Raw genomic sequence first — 19,955 nt, 5'->3', positions numbered from 1 at the left:
AAGCTAGTTGGACTTTAACCAGGGGTTGTAAGACTTCTTACTGTGCCCACCCCAGTCCAACACCGTCATCTCCACATCATTAGGAATTAACACTGTTTCCCAGTGGGCCTGTTGTAGGTTTGAGACTGATCTGAGCTTACTGTTGTTCAACATTTCTACAATGGTATGCCTGGTGTGCAAGATAATATCTCCGTTCATTACTGTAGGTTCGCTGACTCTGACCGCCCATGCTGCGCAGTCCAGAACTGCCACGCAGCGAGCCAAGCCCGTCTTGTTGAGTAATATGCCACTGGTCTTCGCCTGTCCCCGTGGACTTCGGTCACTACTGCGGCATGGAACTCACCTTCGTTCCTGCAATGTATGTAGGTCGGCTTTCTCAGGTCTGGTGGACCGAGGCCGGGGGCAGAAGTCAATGCTTGTTTTAACTTCCCGTGTGCTTCTTCCTGTTCCGGTCCTCATTCTATGGAGCAGACTGATTCCTATTGGCTGATTGCGGCAAGGCTCCCCGTGACGTCACAATGCGGAAGTGACATTTTGAGCCTCACAGTTATTCCTATTGGACAAGTGATCCACTGTGACGTCTAAAGGACGGAAGTGACATTTTGAGCTTCAGAGTGATTTCTATTCAGAGTGATTCGTACAGGATTGCATTGTGACGTCACAGGAATGGAGGGGCGTTCGCAGTCAGTTTGGGACAAACAAAATGCTGCAGATTGGAAATGAGCTCAGTGCGTCCGGCGGTGAAAGCCCCGCCCACTCCCACGTGAGGCCCGAATCCACCCTCTATTGGCTACAGGAACAATGGAAACCTGGGGAGGACCGGAAATACGCTGGGCCTGCAGCAGATCAGTGTCCGGTCTTTGTGTCAATGGCTGCACGGAGCTTCCTCCACTGGTCTGCCCAGCAAAGCTGCTGCTCCTCTGTCTGAGTGAATATCGATCTTCACACAGACTGAAACTTCCTCCTGTCTCCAACATCTGGGAGTAAAACACTTTCTTTTCTTCCCCTGTCCATTTCTTTTCAAATTCTGACCTTCAATTGCTTTTTAAAAAAAATAAATTTAAAGTATCCAATTATTTCTTTATTCCAATTAAGGGGCAATTTGGCATGGCCAATTCACCTACCCTGCATATCTTTGGGCTGTGGGGGTGAGACCCACGCAGACATGGAGAGAATGTGCAAACCCCACAAGTATAGTGACCTGAGGCCAGGATCGAACCTGGGACCTCAGCGCTGTGAGGCAGCCATGCGATCCATTGTCACCGTGTCACCCCTGACCTTCAATTGTTGACTTATTTAAATCCCCAGGCCTCCATGGGAGGCAAGGGAGGAGATTGAAGAGGATCTGACAATTTCAAATCTTCTCTGGTCACAGGAGCGGAGCTAGAGGACAGGAGGACAGATAATGTAGTACCATTATTCAAAAGAAGTAAGAAAATACCAGGAAATTACAGACCAGTGAGTCTAACTTCAGTGTGTGGAGATGCCGGCGTTGGACTGGGGTGAGCACAGTAAGAAGTCTTACAATACCAGGTTAAAGTCCAACAGGTTTGTTTCAAATCACTAGCTTTCGGAGCACTGCTCCTTCCTCAGGTGAACGAAGAGGTGGGTTCCAGAAACATATATATAGACAAAGTCTAAGCTGCAATACGATGCTTTGAATACAAGTTTTTGCAGGTAATTAAGTCTGCAGGTCCAGACGGAACAACTGGGGAGAGGGAGAATCACAGGTTAAAGAGGTGTGAATTGTCTCAGGCCAGGAGAGTTGGTAGGATTTTGTTTCGATTTGGATTTTGGTCTGACATCAGTGGTCGTTAACTATTGGAAAAAAAACTCTGGGGCAGAATTGATCAAGGATAGTCAATATGGTTTTGTCAGGGGGAGATCGGGTCTTTCAAATTTGATCTGAATTTTTTGAGGAGGTGACTAGGTGATGAAGGCTGTACAGTTAATGTAGTTTAAGTGGACTTCTGTGAGCCTTTTGATAAAGCCTGACACAGAAGACTAGTCAGGAAGATAAAAGCCCTGGGGATACAGGGCAATTTGTCAAATTGAATCCAAAATTGGCTTTGTGGCAGGAGGCAGAGGGTGATGGTCGAAGATTGTCTTTGTCACTGGAAGTCTGTGTCCAGTGATATTCCGATGGGATCAGTACTGGGTCCCTTGTTGTTTGTAGTGTACATTAATGATCGGGTGTGAACGTAGGAAGTAAGTACGTTTGCAGATGACACAGAAATTGGTGGTGTGGGAAATAGTGAGGAGGAAAGCCTTAGATTACAGGATGATGTGGACGGACTGGTTAGATGGACAGAACAGTGGCAAATGGAATTTAACTCTGAAAAGTGTGAGGTCATGAATTTTGGGAGGATTAACAAGGCAAGAGAATATACAATGAATGGTCGGACCCTAGGAAGTACAGAGGACCAGAGGGACCTTGGTGTGCATGTCCATAGGTCCCTGAAGACAGCAGGACAGGTAGATAAGGTGGTCACAAGGGGATATAAGAGTATAGGTCAGAGGAGCAGAATTAGGCCATTCAATCCATCGGGTTATGGGATTCATGCTTCTATTGGCTGAGGTATAGAATATAAGAGCAGGGAGCATTTGATTGGCCAAAGCATACAAGGCTGTGGACCAAGTGGTGGGAAATGGGATGAGAATAGATAGGTACTAGATAGCTGATGCTGAAATGATGGGCTGGAGGGCTTCTTGTTCTGCTGTAAAACTCTGATTCTATGAGGACAGAGAGATGTCTGGTGTTGTTTTATTGCACAGATTAGATACATTATTGATTGTTCTGGAATAAAGTACATTGATTATTCTGGTTTTGTAATATAGTCCTGTAGCTACGTTATATATTTCCAGTCAGATTTATAACAGAAGACGAGGAGTCCATTGGACGTTTCAAGTCGATGCCCACTCTGTTGAGCAATTCTGTCAGTGTCGAGTGGGTCCCATTCTGTGACCCTGCATTGCCCATCCAATTTCAGTCAGAAATTATTCATCATCTTTGCTTTAAAAATAAAGTTTTTCAGTTTTACAAATTCTTATAGAACATACAAATTTTTATAAAACCCCAAACCATCCACCAAGAAAAAAAGAAACAAAACACAATCCGACACAAGACAACTCCACCCCCCCACCTACCAATCCCCCCACCTCCCAATCTCCCCCCCACCCCCCACCACAGCAACTGATAGTGACCAGCTCCTTGAAGTAAGTAATAGAAGGCCACTACCTTGAGTAAAACTCTGGACTGATCCCCTCACGGTGTATTTAACCTTTTCAGTATAAAAATTCCATTAGATCCCCACACCATGCTGGGGCACTTGGTGGGGTTGGAGACCTCCACCGAGCAGGACTCACCTCTGGGTGATCAACGAGGGGCAGGCAAGGACATGTGCCTCCGCTCCCCCGTCTGCAGCCCCAGCGAGTCCGACACCCCAAATATGGCAACCAAAGGGCAGGGCTCCAGTTCGATATTGATAATCGCCGACATGGTACGAAAGAAGGAGACCTGAAAGCTCACTAGTTTGGGACAGGACCAGGACATGTGTGTGTGGTTGGCCGGCCGGACCTCTGGAACACCGCTCACACCTATTGTCCACATCCGGGAAAAAACTGCTCATCCTCTCCTTGGTTAGGTGTCCCCTAAACACTACCTTGAGCTGGACCAAGCCCAGTCTCGCACACGAGGACGTGGAGTTCACCCTGCCAAGGACTTCACTCCACACCCCATCATCTCCTACAGGCCCCACATCCTCCTCCCACTTCACTTTCACTCCATCCACTGAGCTTACTTCTTCTGAAAGGATCCGCCCATAGATTCCAGACGTGTTACCCTCCTGCGATCCCGCAAGTAAAAGGATCCTTTCCATTAGAGATCCTGGCAGAGCTTGCCCTTGTTTCTCAAAGTACTTCCCAACCTGCTTCTCAAACTCCGAGGCCAGTGCCCCCACCAGCATATCCACTGTGATAGGAACGGCTGCACCCACTGGAGTCAACTCCACCAACCTCCCTCCTGGTGAGCCACACGCACTCACCAAATCCGTCGAAGGGTTTCCTCTCGTAACTTCCTTCCCATCAGACTTTTTAAAATTTTCAGCATGATTTTGTCGACGGGTTCACTGGACCTTCAGCTTGACCCAAGTTTGTTCACCTAAATTCCCCGGGAATCGGGCAAAAAGGACGAAAAAAACCAACCATCCTGGTGGTGCGACGTAGTGTGTGACCTTCTCCAACATACAGCCACCGGAGATCTGATAGGAAGCAGTGAGCAGGGATCTGTCAATCAGCCTGAATCAGCACCTTCAGGAGAATTGGGAGGGTGAATATTAGATACAAGAGTGAGAATGGAGGGAGTGTGTGGGATGGAGATTTACAGCTTGTGGGGAATGAGAGAGGAAAGAATGTTCCATAGAAACTAGAATTGTCTGTTCTGAATTTCTATCCTGTACTGACAGTGATGTCTTTTGTAAACTCCTTGTCCAGGATATTTGACAGTGAGGATTTATAGAAAGAAATCTCAAACCAAACATCACATCAAGATCTGACCGAGTCACTCGGTTCATTAGGTCCTGAATACCATTGGCCTTTGAATCTGGAAACAGAAATGTTTCCCTGATTTGTCAGCTTCAAAAGATTTTAACCATCAGCGTGACTGGAAAAGCACCGAGACACACACACCGAGTGAGAGTGTTCCAGAGCACTGACTGTGGAAAGAGCTTTAACCAGTTACACAGCCTGAAAAAACATCACACCATTCACAGCGGGGAGAGACCGTACACGTGTTCTGTTTCAACTGATTGTCCGACCTGGAGAGACACGAGGAGACCCAAAACATGGAGAAACCGTGGAAATGTGGGGACTGTGGGAAGGGATTCAGGGCCCCATCAAAGCTCGAAGCTCATAGACGCATTCACAGTGGGGAGAGGCCATTCACCTGCTCTCAGTGTGGAAAGGGATTCATTCAGTTATCCAACCTGCAGAGATATCAGCGGGTTAACACTGGGGCGAAGCCGTTTACCTGTTCTCAGTTTGGGAAGAGATTCACTCTGTTATCCAGCCTGAAGTCACACCAGCGAGTTCACACAGGGGAGAAACCGTTCACCTGCTCTGTGTGGGAAGAGATTCACTCACTTATCCAGCATGCGGAGACATCAGCGAGTTCACACTGGGGAGAGGCCATTCACCTGCTCTGACTGTGGAAAGGAATTCTCTCGACTATCCCACCTGCAAACACACCAGCAAATTCACACTGGGGAAAAGCCATTTAGTTGCTCTCAATGTGGGAAACGATTCAATGATTCATCCGCCCTGCGGAAACATCAGTGAGTTCACACCGGGGAGAGGCTGTTCACCTGCTCTGTGTGTGGGCGGGGATTCACTCAGTTATCCATCCTGCAGACACACCAGCAAGTACACACTGGGGAGAGGCCATTCACCTGCTCTGACTGTGGGCAGAAATTCTCTCGGTTATCCAGCCTGCAGAGACACCAGCGAGTTCACACTGGGGAGAAGCTATTCACCTGCTCTGACTGTGGGAAGGGATTTACTCAGTTATCCACACTGCGAGTACACCAGCGAGTTCACACTGGAGAGAGGCCCTTCACCTGCTCAGTGTGTGGGAAAGGATTCAGTCAGTCATCCGACCTGCTGAGACACCAGCGAGTTCACAAGTGATGACAGGGGTTGGATTCTGCTGTTATTGCTGCTGTTAATCACACCCAGGACTGAACCATGTTGATTCTGACACTTGGTGCAGTGGGAGGGTGGGAGGGTTTCTTTCTGCTGGATTGGCCATGACTCTGCTTCCAGTGGGCTGATGATCATTGAGCCTGGGAGAGCACATTTCCACTGAAATAATCCACAAAAGCTGATGGAAGGACATTTATTTTATCATGCAAAGTAAATGTTTTTCCTACCACTACAGGCAGATCTAATATAAATACATTTGTCTCTTTGGGAAGGATGCATCATCAATGTGTGCACACTCTCCCCGTGTCTGCGTGGGTTTCCTCCGGGTGCTCCGGTTTCCTCCCACAAGTCCCGAAAGGCATACTGTTAGGTAATTTGGACATTCTGAATTTTCCCTCCGTGTACCTGAACAGGCGCTGGAGTGTGGCGACTGGGGGATTTTCACAATAACTTCATTGCAGTGTTAATGTAAGCCTACATGTGACAATAATAAAGATTATTATTATACCGTCTGCCTCTGTTATCCTTTACCTGGGCTATTTCCCTCGTGGCTGCCTTCTTTCTCAGCTGGTGAACCAGCAGGCGGCTAGCCCTCTCCGTGCTCCTAAAAGGTCCCCCGTGTCTGGCGGAGTTGGTCACTGCCTTCCTGGTGGGGAGCAGGTGAAAGTTCTTTTGCAGCTTCTTCCTCTCCAGCAGAAGCTCTATGGCCAGGACCTCGGAGTATCGTCTGTCAACCTCCAGAATGGAGTTGATCAGTTGCTGCATAACCGCTCTCTCTTCCCTGTCTCTCCAAGCCTTTTGGTGATTATTTCTCCCCTAATCACAGCCTTCAGTGCCTCCCAGAACGTGGAAGGTGAGACTTCCCCGTTCTGGTTGTTAGTGATGTACTTGCCGATGGCCGGTGATGTTTTCTGGCAGAAGACCTTGTCGGCCAAGAGGGTCGTGTCCAACCTCCATGTGGGGCATTGGGTTTGTCCCGTCTCCAACCTCACATCCATGTAATGTGGAGCGTGGTCTGAGATTACAATCATGGATTATTCCACTCTGACTATTTCTGGAAGCACCGATTTCCCCACAACAAAGAAGCCGATGCGAGTGTAGACCTTGTGTACTGGTGAGAAGAACGGGAATTCCTTCTCATCCGGGTGTAAGAATCGCCAGGGATCCACTGCCTCCATCTGCTCCATGAACCGCCAGGGATCCACTGCCCCGCCTGCTCCATGAATCACCAGGGATCCACTGCCCCGTCTGCTCCATGAACCGCCAGGGATCCACTGCCCCGTCTGCTCCATGAACCGCCAGGGATCCATTGCTCCATGAACTGCCAGGAATCCACTGCCCCGTCTGCTCCATGAACCGCCAGGGATCCACTGCCCCGTCTGCTCCATGAACCGCCAGGAATCCACTGCCCCGTCTGCTCCATGAACGTTCCCAGTTCCCTCGCCTTGCCTGTCATTTTCCCTGTTCTGGGATAGTTTTCATCCCAGCCCTGTAATCATTCACTTCCACAACTTGAAAGACCACCAGTAGGTCCCAGAGACGGGTAAGGGACCTGGCTCCATGAGGGAGTGAGGATTTCCTTCTTCCAAGACTTTTCGGCAGCGAAGAAAACAAAGCATCAAGGCTTTGATGAAGTTCGAAGGGAACTCAAGGCTGTGGGTCTGAATTATGTCGCTTTATCCTGTGACCTGAAAATTGTATCCGACAACTCTGTAAGTTTTTTGATAATCCGACTACTGCCTTGCCGTTCGTTAAATTCAGAATGGCAAGGATTTGGAGGGATGGTTTGCAGCTCGGACTAAGTCGGGCTCTAATCCGGACTCTTTCCTCATCATGGTGTTGGTGTCTGAATTTGTTATCTTTTATCCCGTTGAAGGGAGTTGTTATTCTGTGAGCGCCGATTGAATGTCTTCTTCTTCTCATAGAATTTACAGTGCAGAAGGAGGCCTTTTGGCCCATCGAGTATGCACCGGCTCTTGGAAAGAGCACCCTACCCAAGGTCAACACCTCCACATAACCCAGTATCCCCACCCAACACTAAGGGCAATTTTGGACACTAAGGGCAATTTATCAGGGCCAATCCACCTAACCTGCACATCTTTGGACTGTGGGAGAAAACCGGAGCACCCGGAGGAAACCCACGCACACACAGGGAGGATGTGCAGACTCCACACAGACAGTGACCCAAGCCGGAATCGAACCTGGGACCCTGGAACTGTGAAGCAATTGTGCTATCCACAATGCTACCGTGCTGCCCTTCGAGTGTTACAGGGACTCGTATTATCTTATCTCAGTTATGGTAGATGTGTCGTGTGCTTATTATCTGTCGTCTTTCTTCTATTATCCGAGCGTTAATCATGGCAGAACCGAATGGTGCCATTGCCGAAGGGTGGGAGTTGATGGATGCAGGTTTTCACGGGTGGGTCCAAAATGTGGGAGGGACATTCAATCCCGATTCCCTTGTTGGCCCTTCTTTTCATCTCCTTATTTCGGAGAAAGTATCCTCAGGGTAACGACAGTCTGGCCGTGGGGTTAATCCTCCGTTGTACTCAGTCTTATTGAGGAATGTCCCCTTGGATCTATTGTGGTCGTGATTCTTTTGTATTTTTGTTATTATGGGAGGGTTTACGTGTTGTTGACTTTATCCAACTCTGGTACAGACAGGGCTTTTATCCGTGAAAGGAGCATTTTGGGGAGACTTTGGTGCCTCTGGTGTAAAGCGAGTTGGAGGAGGATGTAATGGCGCACGCCCGATTGTGGTGTGAAAATCTGTTCCTGTTCTCTCTGTCGCATAACTAATGGCAGCAGTTAATCTGCAAATTTTCTCAGAGAATGGCATCCATCACCCTATCAGAAGGAAAATGATTGTCTCCTTTCTTAAGGAGAAAGTTGACATAGCTTTATTCCAGGAAATGCATCTAGATTAAACTCAACTGGGGTCGACACGGTGGTTAGCACTGCTGCCTCACAGCTCCAGGGACCCAGGTTCAATTCCAGTCTCAGGTGACTGGCTGTGTGGAGTTTGCATATTCTCCCAGTGTCTTTGTGGATTTCCTCCGCGGTCTCCGGTTTCCTCCCACAGTCCAAAGATGTGCAGATTAGGTGGATTGGCCATGCTCAATTGCCCCTTAGTGTTCAAAAAAGTTGGGTAGGGTTACTAGGTGACTCGGATAGGCTGGAGGCATGGGCCTAAGGAGAATACTCTTTCAAAGGCAGGTGCAGACTTGATGGGCCAAATGGCCTCCTTCTGCACTGTAGGGATTCTGTGATGAAGACTACTTTAAATTGAGGCGGGATTGGGTGAGGCAGGTTTTTTTCACCTCTTTTTCATCACGTAGCTAGGGTGTGGCAATCCCTATTAATAAAAATATCCCTTTTAAAGTTGAAACCTGCACCAAGGACAAAGCAGATAGATATGTGATCATTAGAGGTTCGGTGCATGGAGATGTTGTTTCAATAATGAATGTTTATGGATCCCCGAATTACTCCCGGAGTTAATTACGAAGGCTTTTGTGGATTTCGCAGTTAGCTTCAACTAACATTTTTGTGATTGGCGACTTCAACTGCCACTTAAATCCGCTGGTAAATGAGCTCCCGGTTACGAAGAACCCCCCACGCTTCAAGCTAGGGCGTAGCCTCGGCTTGTGAGGAGCTGGGTTGTGTGGATGTTTGGAGAACTTTGCACTCGAGGGGCGGAGATTTAACCTTCTTTCCAGCCCCACATTAATGTCATACTAGAATCGATGATTTTTTTTGTGCCAAGGACGATCCTACACCTGGTATCCTCCTGCACCACAGGAAACACCGCACCCCCACCCCCCATTTTTCTGGAGCTTCTGCTCGAGGGCTCACCCCCGGTCGAGAAAGTGGAGGTTTGATGACTTCCTGATAAGAGGTACTTCATTTACTACACATTTTAAGGAAGAGTTTGAGTTCTTCCTTTTCTTTAACTTGGCCCCTGGTATTTCCCCCTCCAGCCGTGTGAAGTTCATGACGGGGGGGGGGGGGGGGGGGATGATCATTTCTTACACTGCTAATAAAAGGTGCAGGTGCTGGAGAACCAGCGGCTTCTGGAGGTTTGTTTGGCGAAGGCCGAGGAGAATTATAAGATTATCCCTAGTAACCTCTGCTGAGGAGGTTAATGCAGCAGACTCCCTATTTACTCAGCAGGATGCGAAAAGGAGTTTGGGAATAAACTGAGCAAATACAAAGGCTGACTTTGGAGCGGATTTCTCTTTGTGGCTTGCTGGAGGGAAAAGGGTCACAAAGACATACATACGTAGAATTTACAGTGCAGAAGGAGGCCATTCGGCCCATCGAGACTGCACCGGCTCTTGGAAAGATCACCCTTCCCAAGGTCAACACCTCCACCCGATCCCCATAACCCAGTAACCCCACCCAACACTAAGGGCAATTTTGGACACTAAGGGCAATTTGTCATGGGTGGCCAATTGACCTAACCTGCACATCTTTGGACTGTGGGAGGAAACCAGAACACCCGGAGGAAACCCACGCAGACACGGGGAGGATGTGCAGACTCCGCACAGTGACCCAAACCGGAATCGAACTTGGGACCCTGGAGCTATGACGCAATTGTGCTATCCACAATGCTACCGTGCTGCCCCTAAAACGGAGGAAATAAACAGGAATTTCGGGAATTCTATGCAGGATTATACAAGTCTGAGCAGTCTGGTGATGTGTTGGCGGGTGTGGAGCATTATTTCTGTTTCTTGTGACCATCCTTTTAGCCAAATAAATGTGTCAAGCTGAGGGAGCAAAGGAGTCAATGTCTTTCAGAGAGAGAGAGAGAGACCTGGGCCAAGCTTTGCAGAGTCTGCACCCTCCCTGGATTCACTTCCTTTCCCTTCAGTTGCTGCAAGTTACCAAATGAAGGTCAGAATGAGAAAATAAATGGAAAGGAGGAGAAAATAAAGTGTTTTACTCACAGATGTTGGAAACAGCAGGAACTTGTGAAGTTCAATCCATCAGTCACACAAAGCCCGCGCTGATTAGCTGGAGGACCAGAGTCCTTCCGGTCCTCCAACTTTCCATTGGTCAATAACCCAGGATGCGCGCTATTCTTTGCACATGCGCAGTTTCCCCTCTCCTTTAGACATGCGCAGCCGTGGACGGGGGGCGGGAAGATCACCGATTGGCTCCCCGCTCTGGCCGGAGCCGGTTTTTTTTCTCCCTTGTTCAGCGGGGGGCGAAACAACGGGTGGGGGCGGGGAGCGCCGGGCCTGCGCACAGGAACCCGGTGACGGCAGCGCGGAATAGGGTAATTCCTATTGGCTGATTCAGGCAGGGCCCCATTATGATGTCGCAACGGAAGTGAAGGTGAAACCTCCTCCTGTCTCCAATATCTGTGAGTAAAACACTTTCTTTTCTCATTCTGACCTTCAATTGGTCACTTGCAGCAACTGAAGGGAAAGCAAGTGAATCCAGGGAGGGTGCAGACTCTGGAAAGCTTGGCCCAGGTCTCTCTCTCTCAAAGACATTGATATCCTTTGTTCCCTCAGCTTGACACATTTATTTGTCTGGCTAAAAGGATGGTCTCTTTCCCAATGTTCACAATTAAAGGGGTGGTTTCCCCAAGAGATGGCTGACATTTAAGGGACAGTAAATTATTATCTCGTATTTTTAAATGGTACAAATTAGATATATTATTTATGGTTCTGTAATAAAATACATTTATTATTTCCAGTTGTGTAATATTGTACTGTTGCTATTTATATATTTCCAGTCATCTCTTCCCTCAGAGGGTTGTTCGTCTCTGGATTTCTCTTCCACGGGCAGCACGGTAGCATTGTGGATAGCACAATTGTTTCACAGCTCCAGGGTCCCAGGTTCGATTCCGGCTTGGGTCACTGTCTGTGCGGAGTCTGCACATCCTCCCTGTGTGGGAGTGGGTTTCCTCCGGGTGCTCCGGTTTCCTCCCACAGCCCAAAGATGTGCAGGTTAGGTGGATTGGCTATGCGAAATTGCCCTTAGTGTCCAAAATTGCCCTTAGTGTTGGGTGGGGTTGCTGGGATGTGGGGATAGGGTGGAGGTGTTGACCTTGGGTGGGGTGGTCTTTCCAGGGGCCGGTGCAGACTCAATGGGCCGAATGGCCTCCTTCTGCACTGTAAATTCTATGAATAAAAGGGGCCAGTGGAGTCTGGGAGTCACTGAATATTGTCAAGGATGAGTTGGACAGATTTTTGATATTTCTTTTGTTATGTTTTTTTTTTACTATAAATACAGAATAACAGAAATATTGATGGAAAATGGGTATAGTGTAGAACAACTGATACTGCCACATAAATACAAGCAACACATTGAGAATTAATTTGTAGCAGGATATTTTAGGGACCAGAGCCGCTATTTGAAACACCCGATCAATTGAACAACCAGCTAACAGGTTAACATAGTGAGTGGGGAAAGAGGGTAAGATTATAGAAAAACAGAAGGATAACAATGCACACCCCAAAACCTTACAAAACAGACTAACAGCATAGTCAAATTAAAATAACATAAATGACACAGAATCTCTATAGTGCAGAAGGAGGCCATTCGCTTCTTCAAGTCTGCACTGACGCTCAGAAAAAGCACTCACCGAGGCAGACTCCCCACCCTATCCCCATAATCCGGTACATTGATCATCGTCAACCCACCTAACCTAACACCTTTGGACACTAAGGGGCAATTTAGCATGACCAAGCCACTTAACCGGCACATCTTTGGCCTGTGGGGGGAAACCGGAGCACCCGGAGGAAACCCACGCAGACACAGTCCACATACATAGCCACTCAAGGAATCAAACCTGGGTCCCTGGCTGTTTTGCGGCAACAATGCTAACCACTGTGCCTCACTGTGCCCTACTCTGGGCTCAGTTGAATTGAAAGCCCTGGAGGAGCAAGTCAGTCAAATTGGAGCATATGTATTTGAGATAGGGGGTCTCATAATTTAACAACTGCATCAGACTTAGAATGAAGTACAGACATTAAAAATTCCAATGGGATACATTCTGGCAATGGCTCAGTGGCCAACAGCAAAAGGGACAGAGGGCTGCCCTGTCTCGTCTCTCTCTCTCGACACCCTTAAACCGCTGCCGGTCGGTGATATAACAATTGGATCCACTCAATATAATCCTCACCCAACCCGAAGACTCACAGCGGATACACCAGATAATTCCACTCAACTCGAGCAAAAGCTTTCTCTGCGTTGAAGGAGATCACCAGCCCATCCAATGCTGGGGGATCCAACTCCCGTATCAGCCTCCCCGAACAGGCGCCGGAATGTGGCGACTAGGGACTTTTGACAGTAACTTCATTTGAAGCCTACTTGTGACAATAAGCGATTTTCATTTCATTTCAATGCATGTTTCTGAAAAGTCGGAATCACATTCAGCAACCTTCCAACATTGTTACTGGAAAATCTTCCCCGTATAAACCCAGTCTGGTCCTCCCGCACGATTGTCGGAAGGATGTCCTCCAGCCTTATCGCCAAAACATAAGATCGCAGTTTCAAGTCAACATTCAAAAGAGAGGGAACTTGTGACGGGGATGTGCTGAGTAGTCACACATCAGGTGGCTCTCCTCCATACAACAGAAAAATAGGCACTGTCGGCCGAATTTAGCCGCAAAATCAGAGTTAAACATCCCCTCATCCTCAACAATAGTGCGGACAACAAAATGCCAGGAAGCAACAGCTCGAAAGGCTGCAGGGTCACAGACACTGCGGCAAGGGAGAGGAGTGGCGAGCAAGTGGGTTGGCGACCCCATGAGGCGAGCGGTCTCCAGTCTTCCCGAGAGAAAGAGACCGGCGACCCAGAAAACAAGCCCCCCACCCCCAGGCAATGGATGGAGGATGTTCCTAACCAGGGAACTAAATGCAATGAAGGATGACATTAAGGCTGAGTTAAGCGTGACGGTCAAGCTGGCGGAGGTGCTAGCCGCCATGCAGAAGGTGCTCAATGGCATGTGGAGGAAACTGGAAGCCCAGTTCGAGAGCTGGAAAAGGTCGAGGACCAGTAGAATCGGTCAAGGAGGCAGAACATTCGGATAGTGAGCCTGCCAGAGGGGATCGAGGGCAGGGACCCAATCGACTACGTGGCCCAAATGCTGGACAACCTGGCTGGGAATCCCCAAACCGCCAGAGATCGACAGGGCTCACAGGTCGCTCCGACTGAGTCACCTCGCAATGAACAGGGGAGCCAGCTCATAGGAGGGAGGGGGCGAGGGCAGCAGACCACAGGAGAGGGTGAGGAGGGGGCAGCAGGGACACAAGCAGAGCGGGTGTAGGAGGGGGTCAGATCAATCCTGGGTGGGGGGGCCACACACCAGCGGGAAAGCTAGTGCCAGGAAGTACGGGAGAGAACGGGACCGCGGCACATCTCCCACTGGGAAGAGAGCATCTGGGAGGTGGGGCAGATAGAGGAGGGGGTTACGGTGGGATTGGAGGTAGATAGAAGGGGGGGATACAGTGGGGTGGGGTGGGGTGGGGAAGAGATAGAAGAGGGGAGATACGGTGGGTGGGGGGGGAGATAGAAGAGGGGGGCTACAGGTGGGGGGGGAGATAGAAGAGGGGGGCTACAGGTGGGGTGGGGAGGAGATAGAAGAGGGGGGATTCAGTGGGGTGGGGGGGGGAGATAGAAGAGGAGGGATAAGGTCTGATCATGAGAGGGGGAACTTCACAACTGTTCACGGGATCCATTGACTGATAGATCAATCCCAAACCAGGGAAAATGACAGGGCTGGCAAGGGAACTGGGAACGTTCATGGAGCAGATGGGGGCAGTGGATCCCTGGCGGTTCTTGCACCCAGATGAGAAGGAATTCTCGTTCTTCTCACCAGTACACAAGGTCTACACTCGCATCGGCTTCTTTGTTGTGGGGAAATCGGTGCTTCCAGAAATAGTCAGAGCGGAATAATCCATGATTGTAATCTCAGACCACACTCCACATTACATGGATGTGAGGTTGGAGACGGGACAAACCCAATGCCCCACATGGAGGTTGGACACGACCCTCTTGGCCGACGAGGTCTTCTGCCAGAAAACATCACCGGCCATCGGCAAGTTCATCACTAACAACCAGAACGGGGAAGTCTCACCTTCCACGTTCTGGGAGGCACTGAAGGCTGTGATTAGAGGATAAATAATCGCCAAAAGGCTCATAGAGACAGGGAAGAGAGAGCGGTGAGGCAGCAACTGATCAACTCCAGTCTGGAGGTTGACAGACGATACTCCGAGGCCCTGACCATAGAGCTTCTGCTGGAGAGGAAGAAGCTGCAAAAGAACTTTCACCTGCTCCCCACCAGGAAGGCAGTGACCAACTCCGCCAGGCACGAGGGACCTTTTATGAGCACGGAGAGGGCTCGCCGCCTGCTGGTTCACCAGTTGAGAAAGAAGGCAGCCACGAGGGAAATAGCCCAGGTAAAGGATAACAGAGGCAGACTGGTATAATAATAACCTTTTATTATTGTCACATGTAGGCTTACATTAACACTTCAATGAAGTTATTGTGAAAATCCTCAAGTCGCCACACTCCGGCACCTGTTAAGGTACACTGAGGGAGAATTCAGAATGTCCAAATTACCTAACAGTATGCCTTTCGGGACTTGTGAGAGGAAACCGGAGCTCCCGGAGGGAACCCACGCAGACTTGGGGAGAACGTGTAGACTCCACATAGATAGTGGCCCAAGCCGGGAATCGAACCTGGGACCCTGGCACTGTGAAGCAAAATTGCTGACCACTGTGCTACCCAACCATAGCCGTCCCGTAGCCCAACCAAAAAAGGTCAACCAAGCATCCGAGGCCTTCTACCGGCGACTGTACACCTCCGAGGACTCCCCACCAGCACCAGTCCAGTGGTGGGAGCTACCCTGAGAACCTGGAACCAGATGTGGCAGCATTTCAGTCTGACCGATGTGTCCATCATGGCCCCCATCTGCGGCAACCATAGGTTTGCATCAGCCATTCTCGACGCCACCTTCAAGAGTAAGAGACGGGACAGGGGAACACTGATGGTCAGGGACTTTTACACGGGAAATAGACTTGCGATCTTAGAGGAGCTGACGGAGAGACTGGACCTGCCAAACAGGGATGAGCTCCAGGTCAAAAACTTTCTCTGCAAGGAGACACCAGCACACCCAGGAACCCTGAGAAGCACAATGCAAGAGGGGTTACTGGACGCAGACAGTCTGGGGAAGGGAAACTGTGGGGAACTGTACGACAACTCTTAATAAGGATGCGCTCCTTACTTGACGAAACCCAGGAAAAATGGGCGGAAGAGCGAGGGACGGAAATAGGGTGGGGACTCTGGAGTGAAGCACTGAAAGGGACCAACTCCACCTTCTCCTACGCAAGGCTAAGATTCATGCAGCTGAATGTTGTGCACAGAGCACACCTGACAAGAACTCGAATGAGCAGGTTCTTCCCGGAGATGGAGGACAAATGTGAATGGTGCCAGCGGGGCCCGGCAAACCATGCCCACATGTTCTGGGTATGTCCCAGACTTGTCGAATTCTGGACAGACTATTTATAGGCAATGTCCATGGTTATGAGGGTGGAGCCGTGCCCACAAATGGCAGTCTTCGGGGTATCGGACCAGCCAGAACTACTCATGGGGAAGAGGGTGGACGCTCTTGCCTTTGCTTCTCTAATCGGCCGCTGGAGAATCCTGCTCGGCTGGTGATCAGCAGCACCACCCACAGCTGCAGACTGGCTGGCAGACCTATCGGAATTTCTCCACCTGGAGAAGAACAAGTTCACCGTCCGAGGGTCAGAGGATGGTTCCCACAAAGTGTGGAGGCCATTCACAAACTTGTTCCAGGACCTGTTTGAAGCCAGCGGCCAATGGAACACTGGGGAGGGAGGTGGGCGTACGGGAGCCAACGGGATCACAGGGAGCAGGCAGGAAAAGGGATGTGGGGAGGGTAGGGTGAGGCTACTGGGAAAAGGAGGGAGAGGCCAGAAACCAACTGACACAGAGACCAGAGAGCAGAGAACGAAAACAGAAGAAGAGGAACCCCCCAAGGGAAGGTTTAAAACAGGACAGGGAGTGCGCGGGGTGGAAGGGGGGAGGCCCATCAATGGGGGGTAAGGGAGGACACCGTCCACTTGTAAATAACAGATAACTCCCATTGTACAGTGAAGGGCCCAGGAAAGGACCCAGAAACGACGAGTGAAGGGGCGGAGGGGAGGGACGGGAGATGGGGGGACCGGCACAAAGGAAATTGAACATGCACATTGTAATCGGCAGAGTTACCCTGACTGCTTGGATAGTGTATAATAAGCATTGCCACAACCCTGCGACTCAATGGAAAAGAGGTGAAAAAACTGCCCCAACCAATCCCGCCTCAATTTAAAGTGTTCCTCATAATCCAGATGGATTTCCTGTAATAAAGCTATGTCGACTTTCTCCTTAAGAAAGGGAGAGGATCTTTTTCCTTCTGATAGGGTGATGGATGCCCCGTACATTCCCTGAGAAAATTTGCAGATTAACTGCCGCCATTAGTTAGGCGACAGAGAGACAGGAACAGATTTTCACACCACAATCGGGCGTGCGCCATTACCCCCTCCTCCAACTCACTTTACACCAGAGGCACCAAAGTTTCCCCAAACTGCTCCTTTCACGGATAAAAGCCCCGTCTGTACCAGAGTAGGATAAAGTCAACAACACATAAACCCTCCCATAATAACAAAAATACAAAAGAATCACCACCACAATAGATCCAAGGAGACATTCCTCAATAGGACTGAGGACCCGGAGGATTAACCCCACGGCCAGACTGTCGTTACCCTCAGGATACCTTCTCCAAAATGAGGAGAAGAAAAATAACTTTTGTAAATTGTTTTTACAGGATATTAGAAGAGGAGGAATTACAGACCGAAATCTCAAACGTCACGTCTCAATCTGACTGAGTCCCTCAATTCCTTGTAACTGAATATCACCGGACTTTGAATCTAGAATGTTTGTCTTTTCTGTCTGCTTCAAAACATCAGTGTGACTGGAAAAGCCCCGAGACACACACACCCGAGTGAGAGTGTTCCAGAGCACTGACTGTGGAAAGAGCTTTAACCAGTTACACAGCCTGAAAAAACATCACACCATTCACAGCGGGGAAAGACCGTACACGTGTTCTGTGTGTGGACGAGGCTTCAACTGAGCGACAAACCTGGAGACACACAAGGACATCCCCACCCTGGAGAAACGGTGGAAATGTGGGGACTGTGGGAAGGGATTCAGGGCTCCATCTGTACTGGAAGCTCATCGGCACATTCACACCGGGGAGAGGCCGTTCATCTGCTCGGTGTGTGGGAAGGGATTCGGTCATTCATCCGGCCTGCGGATGCATCAGCAAATTCACACTGGGGAGAAGCCGTTCATCTGCTCGGTGTGTGGGAAGGGATTCAGTGATTCATCCAACCTGTGGATACATCAGCGAGTTCACACTGGGGAGAAGCCTTTCATCTGCTCTCAGTGTGAGAAGGGATTCACTCAGTTATCCAACCTGCGGAGACACCAGCGAGTTCACACTGGGGAGAGGCCGTTCACCTGCTCTGTGTGTGGGAAGGGATTTGGTCACTCATCTAACCTGCGGATACATGAGCGAATTCACACTGGGGAGAGGCCGTTCACCTGCACTCAGTGTGAGAAGGGATTCAGTCGGTTATCCGTCCTGCGGAGACACCAGCGAGTTCACACTGGGGAGAGGCCATTCATTTGCTCTGTGTGTGGGAAGGGATTCGGTGATCCATCCAACCTGTGGGTACACCAGCGAGTTCACACTGGGGAGAAGCCGTTCACCTGCTCTGTGTGTGGGAAGGGATTCGGTCATTCATCTGACCTGCGGATACATCAGCGGATTCACACTGGGGAGAGGCCGTTCACCTGCTCTCAGTGTGAGAAGGGATTCACTCAATCATCCAGCCTGCAGTCACACCAGCGAGTTCACACTGGGGAGAGGCCGTTCACCTGCTCTCAGTGTGAGAAGGGATTCACTCAATCATCCAGCCTGCTGACACACCAGCGAGTTCACACTGGGGAGAGGCCGTTCAGCTGCTCTCAGTGTGGAAAGGGATTCACTCGGTTATCCTACCTGCAGACACATCTGCGAGTTCACACAGGGGAGAAGGCATTTACCTGCTCTTAGTGAGAGAAGGGATTCAGATATGCAAACACCCTGCAGGAACACGAGTGAGTTCACACCTGGAAGAGGCCATTCACCTGCTCTGAGCAGGGGAGACATTCAATGATCCGTCCCAACTACGGAGACACTAGCAAGTTAATTCTGGGGAGAGACCATTCATCTGCTCTCAATGTGGGGAGGGGTTTTGTGATTCATCGTACCTGTTGTGACTCCAACAAGTTCACAATAAATTACAGATGTTGGCTCCGTTGTTATTGTTTCTGCTCTCACTGACATCCAGGACTGCATTTTGTTCATTCTGACATCTGGTGAATGGTGATGATTGGAGGGTTTCTTTCTGCTGGACTGGCCGGTCTAACACCTCTGCCTCCGGTGGGCTGACCATTTTTGAGGCTCGTTGCGATTACCTGATTCCAAGTTTGACGAGGAGCACAGAATGAAAAGGTGTTTGCACGTTGGAAGATATTTAGTTCCCAAAGCAGCCACGTTGCCATGAAGATGAGCTATGGTGGTTACAGGGTTCTTTTGTCTAGTTTATCTGGGTGTTTCTCGCAGAAGGAAACTGTCATGGTATGAGGGACAAGTTGTCTATGGTAGATTGGGAAATTACAATAAACAAATCACTGAAAGTGGCAACGCAGGTGGATAAGGAGCTAAGAAGGCAGACGGCATGCTTGTCTTCATTGATCGGGGCATTGAGTATAAAAATTGGCAAGTCATGCTGCAGCTGTACAGAACCTTAGTTAGGCCACACGTGGAATATTGCCTACAATTCTGGTCACCACATTACCTAAAGGATGTGGAGGCTTTGGAGAGAGTACAGAGGAGGTTTACCAGGATGTTTCCTGGCCTGGAGGGTATTAGCTGTCAGGAGAGGTTGGATAAACTCGGATTGTATTCACGAGAGCGACGGAGTTGAGGGACGACCTGATAAAAGAGTGGATAGTCAGAAGCTTTTTCCCAGGTTGGAAAAGGCAATTACCAGGTGACATAGGTTTAAGGTGCGAGGGGCAAAGTTTAGAGGCGATGTGTGAGGGAAGTTTTTTTACACAGAGGGCGGTGAGTGCCTGGAACTCGCTGCCAGAGGAGGTGGTGGAAGCAGGTACGATAGTGACGTTTAAGAGG

General features: G+C 49.6%; 1 protein-coding gene across 1 annotated transcript in view; it reads left to right on the top strand.

Annotated features, from left to right (window-relative positions):
- Nucleotides 1-547: 547 nt before the first annotated feature.
- Nucleotides 548-19,955, top strand: part of LOC140418033 (uncharacterized) — an 83,037-nt gene continuing 63,629 nt past the window's right edge. The window contains exons 1-2 of the mRNA XM_072501462.1: nt 548-1,502; nt 17,541-18,830. Coding sequence (XP_072357563.1) covers nt 18,030-18,830 — 801 coding nt within the window. The 5' untranslated portion in view covers nt 548-1,502; nt 17,541-18,029. The remainder of the gene's footprint in view (nt 1,503-17,540; nt 18,831-19,955) is intronic.

This window comes from Scyliorhinus torazame, chromosome 5, assembly GCF_047496885.1.
Source record: "Scyliorhinus torazame isolate Kashiwa2021f chromosome 5, sScyTor2.1, whole genome shotgun sequence".
NCBI lineage: Eukaryota > Metazoa > Chordata > Chondrichthyes > Carcharhiniformes > Scyliorhinidae > Scyliorhinus > Scyliorhinus torazame.
This window is presented reverse-complemented; position numbering and strand designations above follow the sequence as displayed.